The sequence below is a fragment of the Nematolebias whitei genome, chromosome 1 (genome assembly GCF_014905685.2).
Source record: "Nematolebias whitei isolate Nwh7 chromosome 1, NemWhi1, whole genome shotgun sequence".
Classification (NCBI taxonomy): Eukaryota; Metazoa; Chordata; class Actinopteri; order Cyprinodontiformes; family Rivulidae; genus Nematolebias; species Nematolebias whitei.
The window spans coordinates 32,734,913-32,755,475 of NC_056498.1; the positions used below are offsets into that span (position 1 = coordinate 32,734,913).

The window sequence follows — 20,563 nt, forward strand, 5'->3', positions numbered from 1 at the left end:
ACTGCAATCAGTGCCATTTTTTTGTCTGTACAACAATGTAAAATTATTTGATGAAGATTTTTGCCCATTTCAAAAGAGAATTCTGTCACCCCAGTATGGCTATCCCATCAGCAAACCCACTTTTTTACATTTGCTTTAATTTGAGCTCAGTCTGAGTCACGATGGGTCTTTTATGTGGTGGCGTTTGCTCGTTTTAGCCTGTTTTTAGTCTATTTTATTGCACTTTTGTTTTTATGTTTAATCTTTTTGTATTTTTAACTGCTTTTACTGTGTTTAACCAACTTTTTTTTAATGTGCTAAAAAGACTGAGACTGACGTTGCAGAACTCACTGCGTAGGAACTCTGACGTAAAAATTTAATATTTACATTAATGTTCTATTTTTTTTCCCCTATTTGGCAAAACTCAAAGCACATGATCCAGGATTTAATTAAGTTTCATTGTTTCAACAGATGCAGCCATCTCGGGTTTCCTTGTTGAAAGCTTTCCAACTGTTCCACTACGTTGTCCGTCTCATTTATCCTCAACAGCCTTTGTTGCCACCGCAGACACTTCTTAGCTTTATTACTTATATTTTTGTGGCATAAACCACATTAATTTCATGTAATCACAGCTGTGGCTCCAAAAACCTCTTTATTAGCAACTAATTCATAAAAGTAGCTGAGTGAAACTACAACACGATATAATTTTTTAAATGCCTTGAGAGCTCTGAACATCACGCTGTGTAGTACAGCTTCCATAAGAATACCTGCAAAACTTAACGTGGAAGAAAAGTAGTGATACTGACAATATCATTCATGTTTTCTAGAGTGCTACAAGATGAATTCAGCACCACATTAAGTGGATGTTGATGCACCTTGCAGCAAACCAAGTCAAAAGCAGAGTTTGCTCAGCAAGTCAGCCAGTTCACATTTCAATCCAGCCATGACACCTGTCTCCATCGTGCTGCTGCTGCAAACAGATCGAGGGCCTTTGTTTACCGATTTTTTTCATTAAAAGCTTTGTGTGAAAAATGCTATGCTGAAGAGCTCAAACCACACCGAGCGTCCGCTATTTTGAGAACCAGACAGCCCATGTCACGTCAAGGGGCCTCTCTCCCATTTTTCTTAGAGACACGCTGCTCGCTCCCTCACTATCCATCCTTCGGTTCAAACGGTCTTATACTGCCATCCGGTGGTCAAAACAGGAAGTACACTAAAAACAAATAAATTTCTTCTTAAATTTGACAATAATTACTATTGTCAAATTTCAAACGATATCGTTTATCGCATTAATTTCTGAGACAATTAATCGCCCAGCAAAATTTGTTATCGTGACATTGCTAGATGTCCGTTATGTCCGAGTCGCGCGCCGGCACAACAATAAGGAGTCGACCCAGTGAGGGATTAGAGCAGCCGCTTCTTATGATGGTTTGGAAACAAAAACACAGATGTCCAAACAAACATCTTAGAAAATGTACAAGAAAACCAGATTATTAATCACAGTAGAGGCAGCAACTCCCCCCACCCCCACCCCCTTTCAGCAGCTCTGAAAGTGATGTTTGTAGACTGAAAAAAAGATTTTCAAAAATAAAAAGCACGTTTTCAAAGATAGGTGCAAATTTTGTATCACATGAGGCGAACGAACCACAGTCCTGCCCCGCTGCCTCAAAGCCACCCAAGGCAGCGACTGAGCTGCAGAGGAGGAGGAGGAGGAGGAAGAAAATGAAATAAATTCCTGGCAGGAGCAGCGATGGAGCGAGAGGAGGAGAGAGACGCGACCTCTGAGCCCACACGCTGAGAAGATCCTCAAAAAAACAAACATAAAAAAATGAACATGGAGGCCGCAGTGCGCAAAGTTCAGTAATGGGGTTGTCAGTTGGAGATGGCCGTCTGGTTTCAGAACGGTTGTCGTGAAGAGGAAGGAGGATGTTCCTGCTGCTTGTTCCTCTTCAAAGCATGCAATCTTAAAACAGTGCTAAGAATAAGACGAGGTGTTGCAAAATCTTAACCACATACGTGCTGATTTAGCGCAGCTAAATCAATTATAAACACGTGAACGTATTATCGTCCTGTTTTTGCTTCTGGGTGCCAGACGATAACGCTGTCAGCTGTGTGTCTGTGTGTGCATGGTCTGTTTTTACACCAAATGAGCTCAAATTTGGTCTTTAAGATTCGCCATCAACTATTTGGTGCCCACTCTGTTAGTAAAATATTTCACAAACCACTAGATGATTTTTCATGAAGCCTTCTGGAAACCGAACAAAGTCAAGTCAGGTACTCTGGACGGGTTCTTTGTGTTGAAATGTTTCGTCTTTCATCCAAAGGACTTCATCAGTCTGAGGAGCCACAACAAACTCAGTCCCATAAGTAGCACACGCACAGTGGGCCAACCAGTTAAGATGGTTTCTGGAGTCCGCCCTCTCCCCCGTCGACGTCCAGAGGACCTGACTTAACTTTGTTGGATTTTTTTACCTGGATTATTGAGCATGAACTTTGATCTTCCGGAAATGATCACTACATGTGCTTTTACAACTGAATACCTTTTAGAGAAGAGCCGAGTCAAGATGGTCACCACAGACTAGTGACCTAAGAAAAAAACAACGTGGCTATGATTTACTCAGTTTTACTGATAGGGAGCTACGGTTTGGCGTGGTAGTAGATGAGAGTCGTTCACATCACGTACTCTGAGCCTCATACTCACGTACTCATGTTGCATCATTGCATGAGCTCAAATAGGCCTGTCATGATAACAAATTTTGCTGGGTGATTAATTGTCTCAGAAATTATTGCGATAAACAATAATATTGATTAAAATTTGACAATAATTAGTAATTATTGTCAAATTTAAGAAGAAATGTTGGTTACATTTTTAAAAAAAAATTTTTTTGACTACTGGATAGCATTATAAGACTGTTTGAACCGAAGGATGGATAGTGAGGAAGCGAGCAGCGTGTCTAAGAAAAATGCGAGGGAGGCCTCTTGACGTGACATGGGCTGTCTCTCCTTCCTTTTTTCGGTTCTCAAAATGGCGGACGCTCAGTGTGGTTGGCATAGCATTTTTCATACAAAGCTTTTAATTAAAAAAATCAACAAACAAGTTCTCAGATTACTTTTGCAGAGAAAAAACTTTTTACACAAAAGGCACAGATTTCAACCGTGAATTTTGGAGCTTGGAAAAGACGAAGGTTTTTTTTCCTGTTAGCTTAGCTTCTCAGCTTAGCTGCGTTTAATGAAGAGAAAAGAAGAAACGATAAAGCCGATAAATGAAAATGAGGTTGATAAATTTCATTTATCATGCGATTAACTGATTTATTATTTATCGCGACAGGCCTAACGTTAACATCCAGGTTCTACTAAAACAACTACGACTCATCGTGAGATTCCTTTTTGCCATTAAAGATGGCGGGTGACATGCATTCCTGCATGTTGGACCTTTATTTTCGAATTAAAACAGTTCTGGTGATTTTTTTTTTTTTTTTTTACAAACCAAGTGAAGTTCCTTCCATGAGCTCATGTAAAAACCAGCAAACATTCTTCGGTAGTGTGTACAAAATGTAAACGGTAGAAAACATCAATCTGCAGCCACAAGTACAAGATGCTCAACCACAACACAAACAACCAGAACAACAACAACAACAAAAAGCATTGTGTGCGTTTTTTTATTTTTATTTTAAACACATGCTTTGTTGCTTCATTGTGATTCTAAGCAAAGGCCAAAAGCCTCCTGACTTCTACAGCCACAGGAATGCCACCAGGCGGATTCTTTGGTAACAAAAATTCTCCATCGAGACTCCATTAAACAACCAGACAATGCAAAAAGTAAAAATAATAAATACACTTGGAGATAACGGTTTTCCTTTCTTGGAATCTCAGCACCCCCTCCTTCTCTCTCTCCGTCTTTCACTTCTGCTCTCTTTCGTTTCTCCTTTCCACACTCTTGTCATGACACTTGATAACTCTTTCTTGCTCTTACTTCTGCAGAGGAGAATGCAGACTGCTAATCTCCTCGAGGGCTGCCATCACTCCGCCTGGGCCAATGCCAGAAAGCTTTCTCCCCAAAGGCCCGGCTTGAAGAAATCATTGGCTGAAATATGATATTTGGCTTCAGGGAAGACAAAAATATTCTTATCTTATGTGGTGTAACGACAGAGTTGAAGCAGTTTTAGTCAAACGTACGTAAAATTACCCTTTTGCCTTTCAGCAGCGAGCAATAAAAAGGTTCACTGACATTACTTTAATTACACAACCAGCAAACACTGCCATATTAATTGCAGTTAGATCTACTAATAAGCCTGTGACATAAAAATTAAGCGATAAGAAATAGTTTCATCTAAATGATTTGCCCAGAGAACAGAGAATAATGTTTTATTTGATGCTGCCAACTGCCCGGGGGCCATAATAACATTTATTTGTGGAAGCAGCAGTACGAGCCGGCTTTTAGCGCAGCCTTCCCCTTTTATCTAATACAGTAACAGTGACTTGTTACACAACTTTGGGAGGTGCTGTCTGTCGGGGTTTTCCCAATGCGGGAGATCCTGTGTAAATTTAGAGCCTTCTCTCTGAATGAATGAACTGGTCCAGGACAGACACCCTTCTGTCAACAATTGAGAACAATACTCTCCAAATCCTGAATGGCAATTACTTGGTCCAAAAAATATTTATATATTTTAAAAAGGTCCTTCTTGTGCAAATGCTAATTTAGCGTTCATCACACTGAAAATGTGGTCCTGTTTGTTTTTATCTTTTGTCCCATACCTAATTGGACAAATGCTAAAACGTTTAGCTCATCCAGGACATTCCAGCTATGACTTTTTGGCTTTTGTAACATTTATATATTTTTTAAAACATTTACCCATTTTACAATAGCTAATCCACTAGTAAGAACAACGAGATCACAAATTCCTTAAAAATTACGTTTTCTTTGAAATCTACCTCGGCGTGCTGGACCAATTTATGTCTCTTTACTTTTAGTTTTCAGCTAACCTCGTGCCATTTTTAGCTTATAGCTAGTCTTCTATCTACTTTTACTTTTAGCTAGTGTTTTATTACTTTTAGTTTTTAAATAACTTTTTGCTACTTTTGACAACATTTTGCTACTTTTACCTTTTAACTAGCAATTTTGCTCATTTTAGCGAAGTTAGCTTTTAGTTAGCATTTTCAGTGTTTCCCCTAGACCGCTTGCCTTGGCAGGGTGTTCATCGTTTCAGGGATTTTTGCAGCGGGCTTTGTTCTGAACAGAAGTACTGACATGCGCAGAGTGGTAAACTCTCCTTAAAAAAAAAAAAAAAAAAAACACAGAAGAAGAAGTTCTACTTCCGGGATGAACGTAAACAAACCTGAGCGCCCAAAATGGACCCGTGACAGGTTTTAATGATGGAGACGTTACTGCACTCCCTGACTGAGCTACAGGTAATACAGATCATTTTGAGCTCTTTCAAAGTTTATAGTAGAAATGTGTCGCTCACCGACCAGTTTTGCTTCCCCGACATGCTAATATTATTAGCATTAGCTAGGTGGAAATGACATAGCACATGCGCAGTCAGGTCAGTTTTTCACGATCGGAGAAAAAATGAACAGATTAAGTGTTTACGCGGACACTGTGCGGGTTATGAATCAGCGTAAGCCACCCATTTTGTTCTGATCAAATTATTTTGGATCGAGCTGAATAAACAAAAAATAATCCGAATTGGGAGTTTACATAACATTTTTATTCCGAATGGCTGTTTAATCCGATTACTTATGTCCATGTAAACATAGCCAGCGTCAGCAACATCCATGTATGATAACAATTAGCGCTTTAGCGTTAGCTTCTGCCATTTATTTTTTTCCGGTTTAGTGTTAGCAAAAGCTAACTTTTTGGTTAGCTGTGCCCACCACTGAAATTAAGTTTTTTTTTAGTTCTGGTCAAAGCTTGAAAGAGCCCCTGCAGAGGGACCAAAGAGCCGCATGTGGCTCCAGAGCCGCAGATTGCAGACCCCTGCTCTAGTTGAATTAGCTTGCCATGTAAAAGCTGTAAAATAGTCAGTTTTCTATTTAAAGATAACCAAATGACTCACATCCTTCTGTTTAAGTGACAAATAACCATCAATGTGAGTTTGCTCTCTCGACAGTTGCTCCAATGTAGGAAGTAGGTAAGAGGAGTTTGCTCACTGCAGCAGTGTGAAAGCAAACAGGAGTCAGACAGAATGGGGGGGAGGGGGGGGGGGGGGTGTTCAGCTCGTGTTTTGTGAATGAAACATCCTGAATGTAGAGCGGAGGAGGGGGTTCAAATGTGCTGAGACAGTACAAACCACGGTTCCCTCAGCGAAGCTGTAATCGCTGCTAACAGTAAAAGGATCAAGAGGGACGAGAGGAAAGTTCTGGGGTCGGTGGGGGAGGAGGAAATTCTTTTGGAAGTGGAAATTATAAAATGAACAAAAGCAGAGCGATCCCAAAAAAAAAAAAATACGAGTTAGCAGGACGACAGTACATGCCTCCACCGCGTTAGCGTTCTGTTTCTACCTCATCTTGGCCAAAAGGTGAGAGCGAGGCCAACAAACACCAGACTTCTATCAAACACGACTCCGTGGCTGGTTGCACAACCCACAGCGGCTCAGAGTTTACATCACAACGTTCAAACTCGTCCTCAGCGAACACCAACGAGCCTGTTAGAACAATCTGAGGCAGAATCTGTGCACGCCGTCGATGAATACGGGGCATTTTTGTGCGGAAATCCAACTCCATTATGCGCGAAAACCAAAAACATTTTCTCCAGAGAAAAACACGGTCGCCCTTTCAGCGGATAATGGCACAGAGAACCTCTTTGCTGTTGACCAAACGGGAGGGAAGTAAAAGTGCAGGTACGTGCTGTACTGCGTCAATGTACGCAGCTTTGTGCGCACCGGGAGGCTGAGGAACCAGGATAAGAAGTGCCAAGTTGGCAGGGATTCAAGACAAATTACACAAAAATGTGCATTTGGGTTCCCGTCAGCTGTCTTCTTGTGGACGTTCCCCCGGAAACGGACAAGACGAAGCAAAACTAACCAGACAACAGAAATGAGTCGACTTGGATGTGCGGTGACTTTTTACCTCCACTTGACCAAAAAACATCTGAAACCTGAATCAAACTTCATGAGTCATGAGAAACAATAAATATGTATGGACTTCCAAAACAATGAGCTACTGTACGCAGAAAGCAACCCCCCCCCCCCCCCCCCCCCCAAAAAAAAAGGTTTCACGGTAAATTAGCTCTGCCGGTGATTACTTTTCCTGGTGATGTTTGGACACCGAACGACACACACACATTAAGGCCGAGAGAGCCATTGTTTTACCTGTGTGTGTGTGTGTGTGTAAATGGTTAGACGTGAGGCTTTGAGGAGTGGGGGGACGGGGATGGGGGGGGGGGGGGGGGGGGGGGGGGGTTGTGGGTACTCAGCTTGTCTTTTAACTCTCATCTGATCCTTTGCCACCATAAAGGTCAGCGCTTCAACATCTGCTGCTCTCTCTGAATCTTTCCTTTTATAAAAACGAGGGATGGAAGAGGAGAGGACCCCAGGGAGAGAATACACACACACACACACACACACACACACAGCTTTATATATGTAAGGACACACACACCGTCTGCACTACACACAAACTCTCACTTGAGATCAAAACAACCCAGGGACCTAAACCACACGCTCATGGTGGCAAATACAGAAACGTAAGATTTCGTTTAAAAAAAAAAAAAAAAGACCTCAGTGGTTTTGTTACACCAGAAATGAGATGCTTGGCTTCTGGCCTGAAAGACCTTTTTTTTTTTTTCCATAGCAGGAGGAAAGAGGAGGCTCCCCCCACCTCTACCCCCCAGGGGTATGGCCAAGGCAGAGGGGTGTTGAAATAAGCGATTCACGCTTTTATCATGTCAGGTGAACGGTGCAGCTCTTTCATCGACACAATCAGTTTCTCTGGACGCAGAGAAAAAGTCAAAGTCAACATGGTTTGTTTTCATTTTAGTCTGTATACCTCTCTCTCACACACACACACACACACACACACACACACACGACAAAGATCCAAAGGTTTTCAGCAGGTCGGAGCAGCCTGTAACGTTCAGACTAAAACGGTGCTAACTGAAGGGAAACGATTTGGACTCCGAGGAAAAACGGCACCAATTTACGATGCGTTATTTATTTATTGACACGAGCTGAACTCAAGAATTTGAACCTCCCGTTTGATTTTCATTACTCCTAAAACAAGAATCTTGTTGGGTTGTGAGACGCGGTGACATATCCCAGTGTTCTGACAGAACTGAATCGAAAGCAACCGAGCGTCTTCCTTAATGTTCAAGGAACTCGCTGCAAACTATAAAACGTGAAAATGCTGTTTTCCAGATAAACTGACAAGCTCTGAAATGTGGGTATGCACTCAGTGTAAACAAAGGCTAAATCCACAGAGACCGACAATAGGCCGGCTGTAGTCTGTGTAAGTAAACAAACATGGCGGACTCCAACAAGTGTAGAATCAAGGAGACGTTTAGGTGGAAACATGAGCGTGAACTGCTGCTAAACGCAACAGAAAAGAAATAAAACACCCGGACAACTCCTCCACTCTTCCATTTTCATGTCACTTCAACTTGTTCCGTAAATACCAATTCAACGCTCGTGGAATCCCGGTCACAAATTTTACATGCACATTTTCATTTTCAGCACACATTAACTATTAAAATGAGAACAACTTTGTTTTGGGAGGGATTTTCATTACATCACAACAAATGTGTTAAGTTAAATGTTTAGTAAAATAAATATTTCCTTGTGGTACTGAAGCCTTAAACGATGTTCTTATGAGAGCAACACGATCTGATACATATTGATAATTAAATATGCATCACGTGACATGAATTTAATCCGTTTGTAGCTTTTTTTTTATAATTATCATTCAAGAAATAAACTACACTCAAACGTCTTTAAACCCTCATGGGATATTTGGTCTCGTTCTGAATGCAAAACATTTAACATAATTCCAAGTTTGATGGGTAAATTATGTTCCAACAGTAAATAAATGAAGATAAAATTAAAGTTGTAATATCCGCAATGTAGATTCCACAATGCTAAAAAAAAATAAAAGAATGGAATCACAAATATGTACGTTAAAATGGGGAAATCAGTTTCTTTACTCTCACTTAAAACATACAACACAAAATGTATTTTACTTATAAATGTCTTAAATTAAACAGTTATTGCTGTATATTTATTAAAAATGTGGATATTTTACTGTTTAATTGTTGAAATGTTGTTATTCCGCCACGTAATAATAAACTTCAGGTGAAGAAAATTTTGTGCTTACAATACAAGTTGTGGAAGATCAGGACTAGGCCTGTCCCGATAAACAAATCAATTAATCGCATGATTAATTAAAACAAAGTCGATAACTTTCATTTATCGGCTTTATCGTTTCTTCGCGTCTCTCTCTTTCTACTGAAGACACTGGACGACAAAAGGCTCAACTCCGGTGCTCTTCACTGACCCCTCCCTTTCTCTTTAAAATCCGTGTTAACTGTCCGAAAATCACGTTTTTGGATCGTTAAAAGCAGCCAAGTTAAGAAGCTAAGCTACAAGCTAAGCTAACAGGCCGACCTCGAGACAAAACCTCCGTTTTGTCGAAGCTCCAAAATTCACGGTTGAAACTCGTGCCTTTGTGTAAAAAGTTGTTTTTCTCTGCAAAAAGATGCTGAGAACTTGTTTACTCCTTTTTTTATTTATTTAAAGCTTTGTGTGAAAAATGTTATGCTAAAGAGCTCAAATCGCCGAGCGTCCGCCAAATTGAGAACTGATAAACAGGAAGGAGACAGCCCATGTCGCGTCACGGGGCCTCCCTCCCATTTTTCTTAAAGAGACACGCTGCTCGCTCTCTCACCATCTATCCTTCGGTTCAAACGGTCTTATACTGTCATCCGGTGGTCAAAAAAAGGTACTACACTCAAAATAAATTAACCAACATTTCTTCTTAAATTTGAGAATAATTTCTAATTATTCTCAAATTTCAAACAATATTATCGTTTATCGCAATAATTTTTGAGAATTATTCGCCTAGCAAAATGTGTTATCGTGACAGGCGTACTCAATTCAGTTTATTTATATAGCGCCACTTTACAACAAAGTTGTGTCAGGGCACTTTACATACATGTATTCACGTACATAGAAAAGCCAATTAGTAAAGTTCTCTATCTAAGGAAGCCAGCAGACTCGAATCTTCACTTCCGTCACAGTCTCTCATCCTGAGCAAGCACAGTGGCAACAGTGGAAAGGAAAAACTCCCTTTTCAAAGGAAGAAACCTCCAGCAGAACCAGGCTCAGGACACGCGGCCATCTGCTTCGACCGGCTGGTTTGAGAGGACGGGAAGGAACAATAAAAATGGAAAAGGTATGTTTTTCCAGCAACATCATCAGGCCAAGACTCTACGGTTTATGCTCAGCTCCAGGCCGGAGGTCACTCTTTCAGGGATGAAGATGTTCACATCCTTGATAAAGAGGTATGATGGTTTGATAGAGTGAAGTAAGCCATCTTTGTGAAAAGAAAAGAAGTCCATCATTAAACAGGGATGGAGGCCTCTGTGTCCAACTGTCCCCCTCTTTCAATGTTATTGCTAGTATCACTTATTTCTCTGTGAATAGCAAGAGGCCATCAGGGCGCTAACAATTCGTCAATAGGCTGACGGTCCTCTTTTTCAATGTGAACAGTTAGTTTTGAATGTCATCAGCAAACTAGGAGAAGGTGCCATTTATAAGACTGAGTTTGTTGCAGCTCCTCAGACTGACGACGTCTTTTGTATAAAAGACGGAACGTTGCAAGATTCGTTACTTTTTGCATCCGTCCAGCAGACCCGACTTTGTTCGAGTACGTCGCATTTTTAGGATTCTACTGATAAACCAAATGCAGACAGCAGTGTTGGAAGTCTTTACAAGCAAAGAATGTTTTCAGTGTAAAGATAAAAACATCCATTCCCTTCTGCGGAGGTCTAGAAGAAAGCGGTAACACCACGAACAACAGGAGCCCCTCCCTGCGTAAGACCAGTAACGTTTGCACAGTTTGCGGGGACTTCCTCCCAAAGGTTGCTGCAAAAAAAAAATCCACCACAAATTTAAAAAAAATTGCTCTTAACGTTACTCTTTAATCGCACAACCACACCGTTTTTGTTTTTTCCACCCCCCCAGTTTCAGGAAAACGCACGCCAATCTGGAGATATCATCTGGACAGGTGGTCAGCCACCCAGACCTGACCCTGCTGCCCTCTGGCTCGACCCCCTCCCCTCTCTGCGTCCACCCCCCCTTCAACTGAAATCGGTTCAGGTCTGCTGGAAAGCCCCCAAATGAACATGCATGCACAGCAACACCCCCCCATCACACACCCCTCCAACAAGCCCTGCAAATGTCTGACACCCACTGAGCTGTCTGTGAGGATTACAGCCTGGACGCTGCAAATAAGACAGGGAGGGGGACATTTGTGCAAGAGTTAATTAGCTTGAATTACCAAGGATAGTCTAGTTTATACATCCGATTTGTATAAAATCACAAACAAATGTAAAACTCTAAACAGCTAGCACGCCGTGTCGAGCTAATACTACATCTAGCACAGCTCAAATAAGCTGTTTGTCGCACATTAGTCGCAGTTTGTGTGGGTCTATCGCTAGCTTAAAGTCCTCAATTTGATCCGTAAACGTGCTAGACTAGGTGTTGTGACGAAAACCGCGAACCGTTTATGACCAAAAGCACGCCGATATGATGAAATACCTGTGGGGTGCCGTTTCGTTTAAAAGTACTAAAAGAAAGCAAGCCAGGTTGCCACGTTTAACTTTTAAATTTATTAGAGGACCAAACGGCATTCGTGCGAGCTTCCCCACGACGGGGGCGCCTTTCGCGGGAGGGGTGCATTTTTCGGCACAACACCGGCTAGCTGGCGTGAGCACGTTTACGAAAACAGATGCGGGGGGTTTTAAGGCTTCCACCTCCACAGAGAGGCTGCGGGAGGACATATCCCAATGAAAACGTGCCTCGTCGGCTGTGCTTGTAGCTCGCAGGCTAGTCGGCGAGCTAGCAGCCCTGCCGTTGTTTGGCAGAGACCACCGCGGGTGAAGTGACGCTTAGCTGGGGCTAGCTGCTCACCGAACACCGCAGCAACCGAGTCGGTTCAGGCAAGTAGCGATAACTGGTGAAAGAAAGGGGGAAACACCGCACTCGTTCACATATTACAACAAAAAACGGCTTTTAGCCACGGGACTTGTGGGTGAAACACTTTACAACGTGCAGGCTAGATTCTATAAGTAAAAACCGCACAGTTCCATGTGAATAACTTCTATTCCCCCGATCAGCCCCGAACCTCAGACTCACCCTGTCACAACAGGCGCCATCTTCCACAAACTCTCACCAAAACTCCAGTACTCGCGATATCCTTTCCTCTCCAACAGCCCAACAATCCGCCGAGACAACAGAAGCAGACTGGAGGTGTAAGGACGAGGGAGGCAGAGATTGAGGAAAAAAAAAAAAAAAAACGAAGGGGGGGGGGGGGGAGGCGGAAAACAGCAACACTCGGAGGGAGAGAGTGAGCAAAAGGGGGCAGACGCCACAACAACAGGCGTGGGAAACTTCCGAGATCTCGCGAGATCTGGAAAACTCTCACAATAGGCGAAAGCTGGCGGAGCGTGAGTTATCGCGAGATGTGCGCGTGGTACGGCAGTTGTTTATCTAGTGGCGTTGAAATACTATTCCCACGTGTTTACCGGATAATAAATTACAGCACCGGTCGGTTTAATGGAAAAATAACATTTATGAAGAGGAATCCTCGGTTTTCCCAGGCTCGTACACACGTTTTCTTTTCGTAATGGGATTCTGCCTCAACAGCTGCATGTTGTTAACTCCTAAATATATTTTTACACTTATGGGGAGACAAGGTACAACATAGGTTAACTTTTAAATGTACACTGATTTTAGAAGTTTTGATCCTAATTACTCAAAAACAAATGTGTCCAAATTTACAGTACATCAGTTTGCACAGCACACTTTGGTATTTTGTATTAATTTTATGTGTCTATGTTTAAACGATTTCTCTTCGATTTACAATGTTTTAGAAGTTTAGCTTTTTATATTAGTAGTTTTATACGTATTTTTTTTTAAAGCTTGACCTGACTGCTGTAAAGAAAAAAAAATGTTCAAATTGGTTAGAAATTAGGGGTGCACCGATTTCCTTAATCGGAGATCGGCCAGAAAATTGCAATCGGTGCACCCCTATTAGAAATTCAATTTAAAGAGCAATAATGGCGTTTATAGACCTTTTTATTAAACAAAGTAAAAGACGTTATGCCAAGATCTTGTGAGATGTGTTATCAGGTGTTGTGAATGATGCTCAGTTACTACCACATCCAAACTGATTGAGTTGTAGCCACTTGTGTATTTGCTAAGGCCAGTTAACTGTAGAGGCCATCTTGAAATTAATCCAAAAGTTAATGTAGATGCACATCTAGTGACTACTTTCTGAGACTAGTTTTACTAAAATCCAGTGGTTCATGGGATATTTTGCTAACAAATAGGTTCAAGCCCGATCTTGTTGGATCAGTTGGTGTTTAGAGATGGTGTTGGGGATGACTCTCAGCTACTACCACACCAATTTTGACCTCGATATCTGTAAAACTGTCCAAGTCGTAGCCCTTGTTTTGCGTTTCCGAAAGGCCTCTTGAGTGGGGTTTCAGCTGGCAATCCACTTGTTCATGAGATATTTTGCTAACAGTTCAGACAAACAAACTGCCTTTCCACAATATTAAACACAGCAGCTGTTATTGTCTGAGAACTTTCACGTCACCAAATGTTTTTCGCGATTTTTCTGAAATTTTGATTATTGTTGCGCATTTTGCCGCATTTGATTTTTCTGGTTCGCTTCGTGAGTTCCCTGACTTTGTTGTGCCCGTTTTGCTTGTGTGAAATCTGGTGTTTTTGAGGGTTTGTTGTTCCGTTCAAACCGCCGACAGAAAAAAAACGAAGAAACTGGTGTGGGATTTGACGAGCCTTCAAGGACGCGCCGACTCAAAATAAGAGTAGAAATTAATGGAAGGGGTTCTACGCTCCCAACTTACGTGTCCCTTAGGTAACATTGCGCTCCCTGTTTAGAGTGGAAACAATGGTGCGAGCACATGTGAGGGGGCCATACGAAGCAGATTAGTGCCTTGCCATCACATTGGGGAGTCCCATGACCACCCTCCACACCAAACCTCCGTTAAAAGTACAAGAGAGCCTATTATTTAGAAAGATCACGCTTGGAAATGTGGCATAGGCGTTATTATCCTTCCTGTGTGTGTGCCTGCCTCGGTTTCTCCTCCAGCCAGAGCACATTCCTGGAGTTTGTGTGTTATATCGTCCTCACAACAAACAGGTCAGGCCATTCCTGTTTACCCAGTAAAGGGCTGCAAAGCCATAAACCTTCATGTAGGTCCGCAGCCTTCATTTCAATGTGTTTGGCATCTTTGTTCACCTAACAAGTGGCTTCTGGTGGGGGGTTTTCTGACTTTAAAGACCCCCGAGCCGAGACCACACTGATAGGCAAGTCAGAGCTTTCATTTGTTACACGTTGAGCGTGTGATTTGCCCCTGGCTCTCGGCTGATATGAAAAAGACATAAAACACAAATGAATTAGCTGAACTCAAGCTTAGTGGGTTTTAATCAGATATTTTGGCCTGAGATTAAATAAATGCTTAAAGATTTTCTGCAGAAGTGAAAGTTGTGCACATTCTCTGAAAGGAGGCAAAGAGTTAAATAGTATTGTTCTTTACATTTCCATGACTGCCGTGTACTGTAATATAAATAGTTAAAGTGTGACTCGAGGGCCAGATATGGCCCTTGGACCACCTCCAACTAATCCTGGACAGTGTTAAACTAAAACAAAACAAGTCATTGGAAACCAAAATTTCAGTCATAAATCTTGAATTAGGTGCAAATAAAATCTATACTACCTTTTCACCTGTTTCAGACAGAAAAAAAAAATCCCTCATGTTTTAGATTCAAATAGGTCGTAACTGGGGGTGCACCGATGGATAATAATCTGGCCGATCACCAATTTCTAAAAAGCCTGACATGCCAATTCCGATTTTGTTTTATAAGCGATACTGTCAGGTGTTATAAGGTCGCAATGCACCTTCAATTTTCCAATCTTGTTTTATTGAAAAACATACGCTTTAACAATATCATAGAAACAATACAAACTTGTTTTAACTGGCCATGAGGTAGTGCTCTGATATATAAATGAAGTTTAGACAATTGTTGTTAAAACGACAAAAAAATCGGTAAAATCGGTTTCTCATGTAAGTAATGGCCGAGCTCCGATTTCCCAAGATTAAGGAAGTCGATGCCGATAAATAGGTGTACCCCCAGTCCCTAGTCGTAATATTGTTTTACCACATGGCCATGTTAGCTCTTAGTGTTTGTGTTGACACAAGCAGAGCAAGGATAAATACTTTTAAAAAAGGACTTTAAATACATGATAAATATGCTAGGTCAGAACAAAGTTTTAAAAGTCAGATCTTGTGTTGGTGTTCAGAATGTAAATATACCTGTCGCGATAAACAATAAATCAATTAATCGCATGATAAATGAAAATTATCAACCTTATTTTCATTTATCGGCTTTATCGTTTCTTCGTGTCTCTCTCTTTCCGAAGACACTGGATGGCAAAAAGCTCAACTCCAGTGCTCGCTAAGCTGAGAAGCTAATCTACGAGCTAAGCTAACAAGCCGACCTCGACGAAAAACCTTACTCTCCAAAAGCTCCAAAAATTCACGGTTGAAACCTGTGCCATCATGTAAAGTTTTTCTCTGCAAAAAGAAGCTGAGAACTTGTTTACTGATTTTTTTTTTTAATTAAAAGCTTTATGTGAAAAATGCTATGCTAAAGAGCTCAAACCAAACCGAGCATCCACCATTTTGAGAACCGAAGAGAGACAGCCCATGTCATGTCAAGGGGCCTCCCTCCCATTTTTCTTAAAGAGACACGCTGCTTGCTCACTCACTCACTATCCATCCTTCGGTTCAAACAGTCTTATACTGCCATCTGGTGGTCGAAAAAAGGTACTACACGCAAAACAAATTAAACATTTCTTTTTAAATTTGACAATAATTACTAGTTATTGTCAAATTTCAAACAAAATGATCGTTTATCGCAATTAATCGCCCAGCAAAATTTGTTATCGTGACAGGCATGCCTCTCAGATAACTAGCTGTATCTCAATAGTTGTCAAATTGACCGTACAGTAGCCATATTTGTGTTTGCTAAGGTGCCTAAGCTGTGGCAGCCATCTTTGAACACATCTGTTCATGAGACGTTCAGTGTCAGGGCACCAGCATATCGTGTACGCTGTATGGATTTGCACATTTTATTTTCAGAGTCTCTCTAATCTACCAATAGAATAGAAAACAAGAAAAGGACAGAGAGGAGCAGCAGAGAGCATGCCTGGAAAGTGGCCTGCATTATAAAGATGCAGAGACGAGGACCTCATCCTGCCCTCAACCATTTTTCCTTTCTCGTCTTTTTTATAGCCAGAGGAGAGGCTCTAGGTACAGTTTGGGGTTGAATGGGGAAGCATAAAGTTCCCTGAAATGTTTTACAGCTGAACACATTTTTATTTTTTTTAAAGAGGGGGCGCAGCTTCACCAGCGCCATGTTTCTCCGAGAAACCGAGAGCAAAATCGAAAAGCAGAAGAAGCCGGTTCACTTTAACTTTTCGAGAAGCTGTAATTTAACATTTGAACTTTTACCAGTTTTGGTTCTGGAAAAAGTCACTTTCTTCAAAGGTCACTCACAAATATGACTCAAGTCTTCTTTTTACTTCTCCTAATTTTCTTTAATGTTTGTAATATCACCTCAATCAAACTCCCTGTCTCGTTCTCTCATTAGAAGTAAAACCCGTATTTTGTTTTAATCGGAGGCCAAGCCAATGCAAGCAATCATCTCTAAGCCATAAGCCTCAGGTCTACAAATCCGCTCACTTGACTGTTTAAGCACATGGCTCAGAGTGAAGAAAACATGGAGACAAAAAGGAAGAAAAATCCCTGTCCTCGTGTGGAAACGCCATCCATTCATCATCCCATCTGGGCTGTCTCTGAGTACATTTGGCCTATTCGGTTAAATGGTTTTGTTACACTGATCAGATGAACATCCAGTTTATCTCCCTAAGCTGGAACGCTTCTTAGGGGTGATAAGAAAAAAAAGAAATGACTCATTTGTAAAGTTGATGAGTTTAAGAAAAAAAGAAAAAGTGAGCTAACCAATTAAGGAAGTGCAGGATGAGTTTCATGATAAGCAGCTCTCGACTCAGAGTCATTTGATCCGTCCAGAGGGGATGGGGAAACTTCCTGAAATGAGCACGACACGCCGAGGCCCAGTCTGAGTGCGAGGCAGGGACAGACCGTTGGGTTTTAGAGACACTGGGTCAAGAGTGAGACTGGCGAGAGGACAGACAGCGCTGATGAATGTGGACACAAAGGATGGGCTGAGCCCCAGCATGAAACAGGAAGTCAAAACTTTGCACAGCGTCTGTAAAACTCATCCTTTCAAGTCCAGCTGCAACCAGAGTACAAACCGGATTCCAAAAAAGTTGGGACACTAAACAAATTGTGAATAAAAACTGAATGCAATGATGTGGAGATGGCAAATGTCAATATTTTATTCGTAATATAACATAGATGACAGATCAAAAGTTTAATCTGAGTAAATGTAACATTTTAAAGGAAAAATATGTTGATTCAAAATTTCACAGTGTCAACAAATCCCAAAAAAGTTGGGACAAGTAGCAATAAGTGGCTGGAAAAAGGAAATTGAGCATATAACGAACAGCTGGAAGACCAATTAACAATAATTAGGTCAATTGACAACATGATTGGGTATAAAAGAGCTTCTCAGAGTGTCAGTGTCTCTCAGAAGCCAAGATGGTAAGAGGATCACCAATTCCACCATTGTTGCGCAGAAAGATAGTGCAGCAATACCAGAATGGTGTTACCCAGCATAAAATAGCAAAGACTTTTAAGTTATCATCATCAACCGTGCATAACATCATCAAAAGATTCAGAGAATCTGGAACAATCGCTGTGCGTAAGGGTCAAGGCCGTAAAACTCTACTGGATGCTCGTGAGCTCCGGGCCCTTAAACATCACTGCACCTCAAACAGGAATGCCACTGTCAAGGAAATAACAGAATGGGCTCAGGAATACTTCCAGAAAGCATCGTCAGTGAACACAATCCACTGTGCCATCCGCCGTTGCCAGCTGAAACTCTACAGTGCAAAGAGGAAGCCATTTCTAAGCAAGCTCCACAAGCTCAGACGTTTGCACTGGGCCAGGGGTCATTTAAAATGGAGTGTGGCAAAATGGAAGACTGTTCTGTGGTCAGATGAGTCACGATTTGAAGTTTTTATGGAACACTGGGACGCCATGTCATCCGGACCAGAGAGGACAAGGATAGCCCAAGTTGTTATCAACTCTCCGTTCAGAAGCCTGCATCACTGATGGTATGGGGTTGCATGAGCGCTTGTGGCATGGGCAGCTTGCATGTCTGGAAAGGCACCATTAATGCAGAGAACTATGTTCAGGTTCTAGAACAACATATGCTCCCATCTAGACATCATCTCTTTCAGGGAAGACCCTGCATTTTTCAACACGATAATGCTAGACCACATTCTGCAGCAATCACAACATCATGGCTACGTAGGAGAAGGATCCGGGTACTGAAATGGCCAGCCTGCAGTCCAGATCTTTCACCTATAGAGAACATTTGGCGCATCATAAAGAGGAAGGTGCGACAAAGAAGGCCCAAGACGATTGAACAGTTAGAGGCCTGTATTAGACATGAATGGGAGAGCATTCCTATTTCTAAACTTGAGACACTGGTCTCCTCTGTCCCCAGACGTCTGTTGAGTGTTGTAAGAAGAAGGGGGGATGCCACACAGTGGTAAAAATGGACTTGTCCCAACTTTTTTGGGATTTGTTGACGCCATGAAATTTGGAAACAACAGATTTTTCCCTTAAAATGATACATTCTCTCAGTTTAAACTTTTGATCTGTGATTTGTGTTCTATTCTGAATAAAATATTAGATGTTGGCACCTCCACATCATTGCATTCAGTTTTTATTCACAATTTGTTTAGTGTCCCAACTTTTTTGGAATCCGGTTTGTACTACACTGTGTACACTGTGTTCTCCTCTGTGGGCATTGCAAGGATCAAATAAAGTCAGAGTAATAGATTGTGTTGTATCAGCAAAGGGCGTCCCTGTCTATCCATCCACCCAGCATCTGTCTTGCCTCCCGGACACGAGGGAAAACCCAGTGGTGGAGAAGAGCAGTTTGACAAATGAAGAGTCTAAGAGGGGACACGCCTTTCACTTTTTCAAAGCTTTTCTCACACGACTGTCGTTACAATTAGGTCTCAAACACATCACAGAGCCTGGCTGCTCCCTAAAAAAATAAGACAGGGTGAGGAGTTTGCAGACTGTCAGGGGAGAGCCCAAGCAGCCTGTTTTTGCAAGCACGCTCTTTTGAAAGAGAAGCAAATTGAAGGCATGAGGAAAGAGACGTTTCCCCTTTCCTGGACTTTAACAGTTCATGCTGAGTTCAAGCCGCCAAACCGTGCAGGGTGAGAATTGTGCGTGCACGCTAACCGGCAGCTCTGACACAATCTAAACATGATGGTCTTTACACACAAGGGCTCAAAAGCATTCGGCTTTAAAGCAGTCCCCATGATCTGCTGTGGTTCTGATTATGGTACTAATAATGTTTCTCAGTCAATCCAAAGATTATGTCTCAAACAGACCTTCATTGTGCTACAACAATTCATTTTAATTCAACAGTTTACTTTCATTTAGGGGTGCACAATATTATCGGCATGGTATCGGTATCAGCCGATATTAGCGATAAAGTTAAATATCGGACATAGGCCATTCCATCAGAATAACTCACCAATATAAAAGGTGCTGTTTTTTTTATATATATTATATAATTATATAGTGTTACATCATTTTCAGCTCCCTTTTTGTCATCTGCATTTGGTAACAGGCTAAACTGACAATGATCATATAGAATAATGTAGTATTTTAATTCCACAGCAAAAAAAGCTATGTAGTCTCTGTAAGTAGGTCAAGGGGAAAAAAATATCGGTATTGATATCGGTTATCGGACAAATAAGTTTTAACATATCGGCATATTGGATTTCGGCCAAAAATCTAATATCGTGCATCCCTACTTTAATTCAGCAATTCACTTTAATTTTCATCAGATGTCACCTCAGTGCATGATACTAAAGAAAGAAATAGGTCCAAACCATGAACTTACTTCACATCCAGACTTAAATCCAATTACAATAACTTTATTTCAATAAATAGTAGGTGTAGTGTCTGTGGTCCAGGTGTATTGTCTATAGTCCAGGTGTAGTTTCTGTGGTCCAGGTGTAGTTTATATGGTCCGGGTGTAGTGTCTATGATCCAGGTGTAGTGTCTATGGTCCAGGTGTGTCTATAGTCCAGGTGTAGTGTCTATAGTCCATGTGTAGTGTCTATGGTCCAGGTGTAGTGTCTATGGTCCAGGTGTAGTGTCTATGGT

General features: G+C 41.5%; 1 protein-coding gene across 1 annotated transcript in view; it reads right to left on the reverse strand.

The window, feature by feature from the left end:
• Positions 1 to 12,632, reverse strand: part of rbpjb (recombination signal binding protein for immunoglobulin kappa J region b) — a 65,074-nt gene extending 52,442 nt beyond the window's left edge. The window contains exon 1 of the mRNA XM_037676470.1: positions 12,327 to 12,632. Coding sequence (XP_037532398.1) covers positions 12,327 to 12,346 — 20 coding nt within the window. The 5' untranslated portion in view covers positions 12,347 to 12,632. The remainder of the gene's footprint in view (positions 1 to 12,326) is intronic.
• Positions 12,633 to 20,563: the final 7,931 nt, after the last annotated feature.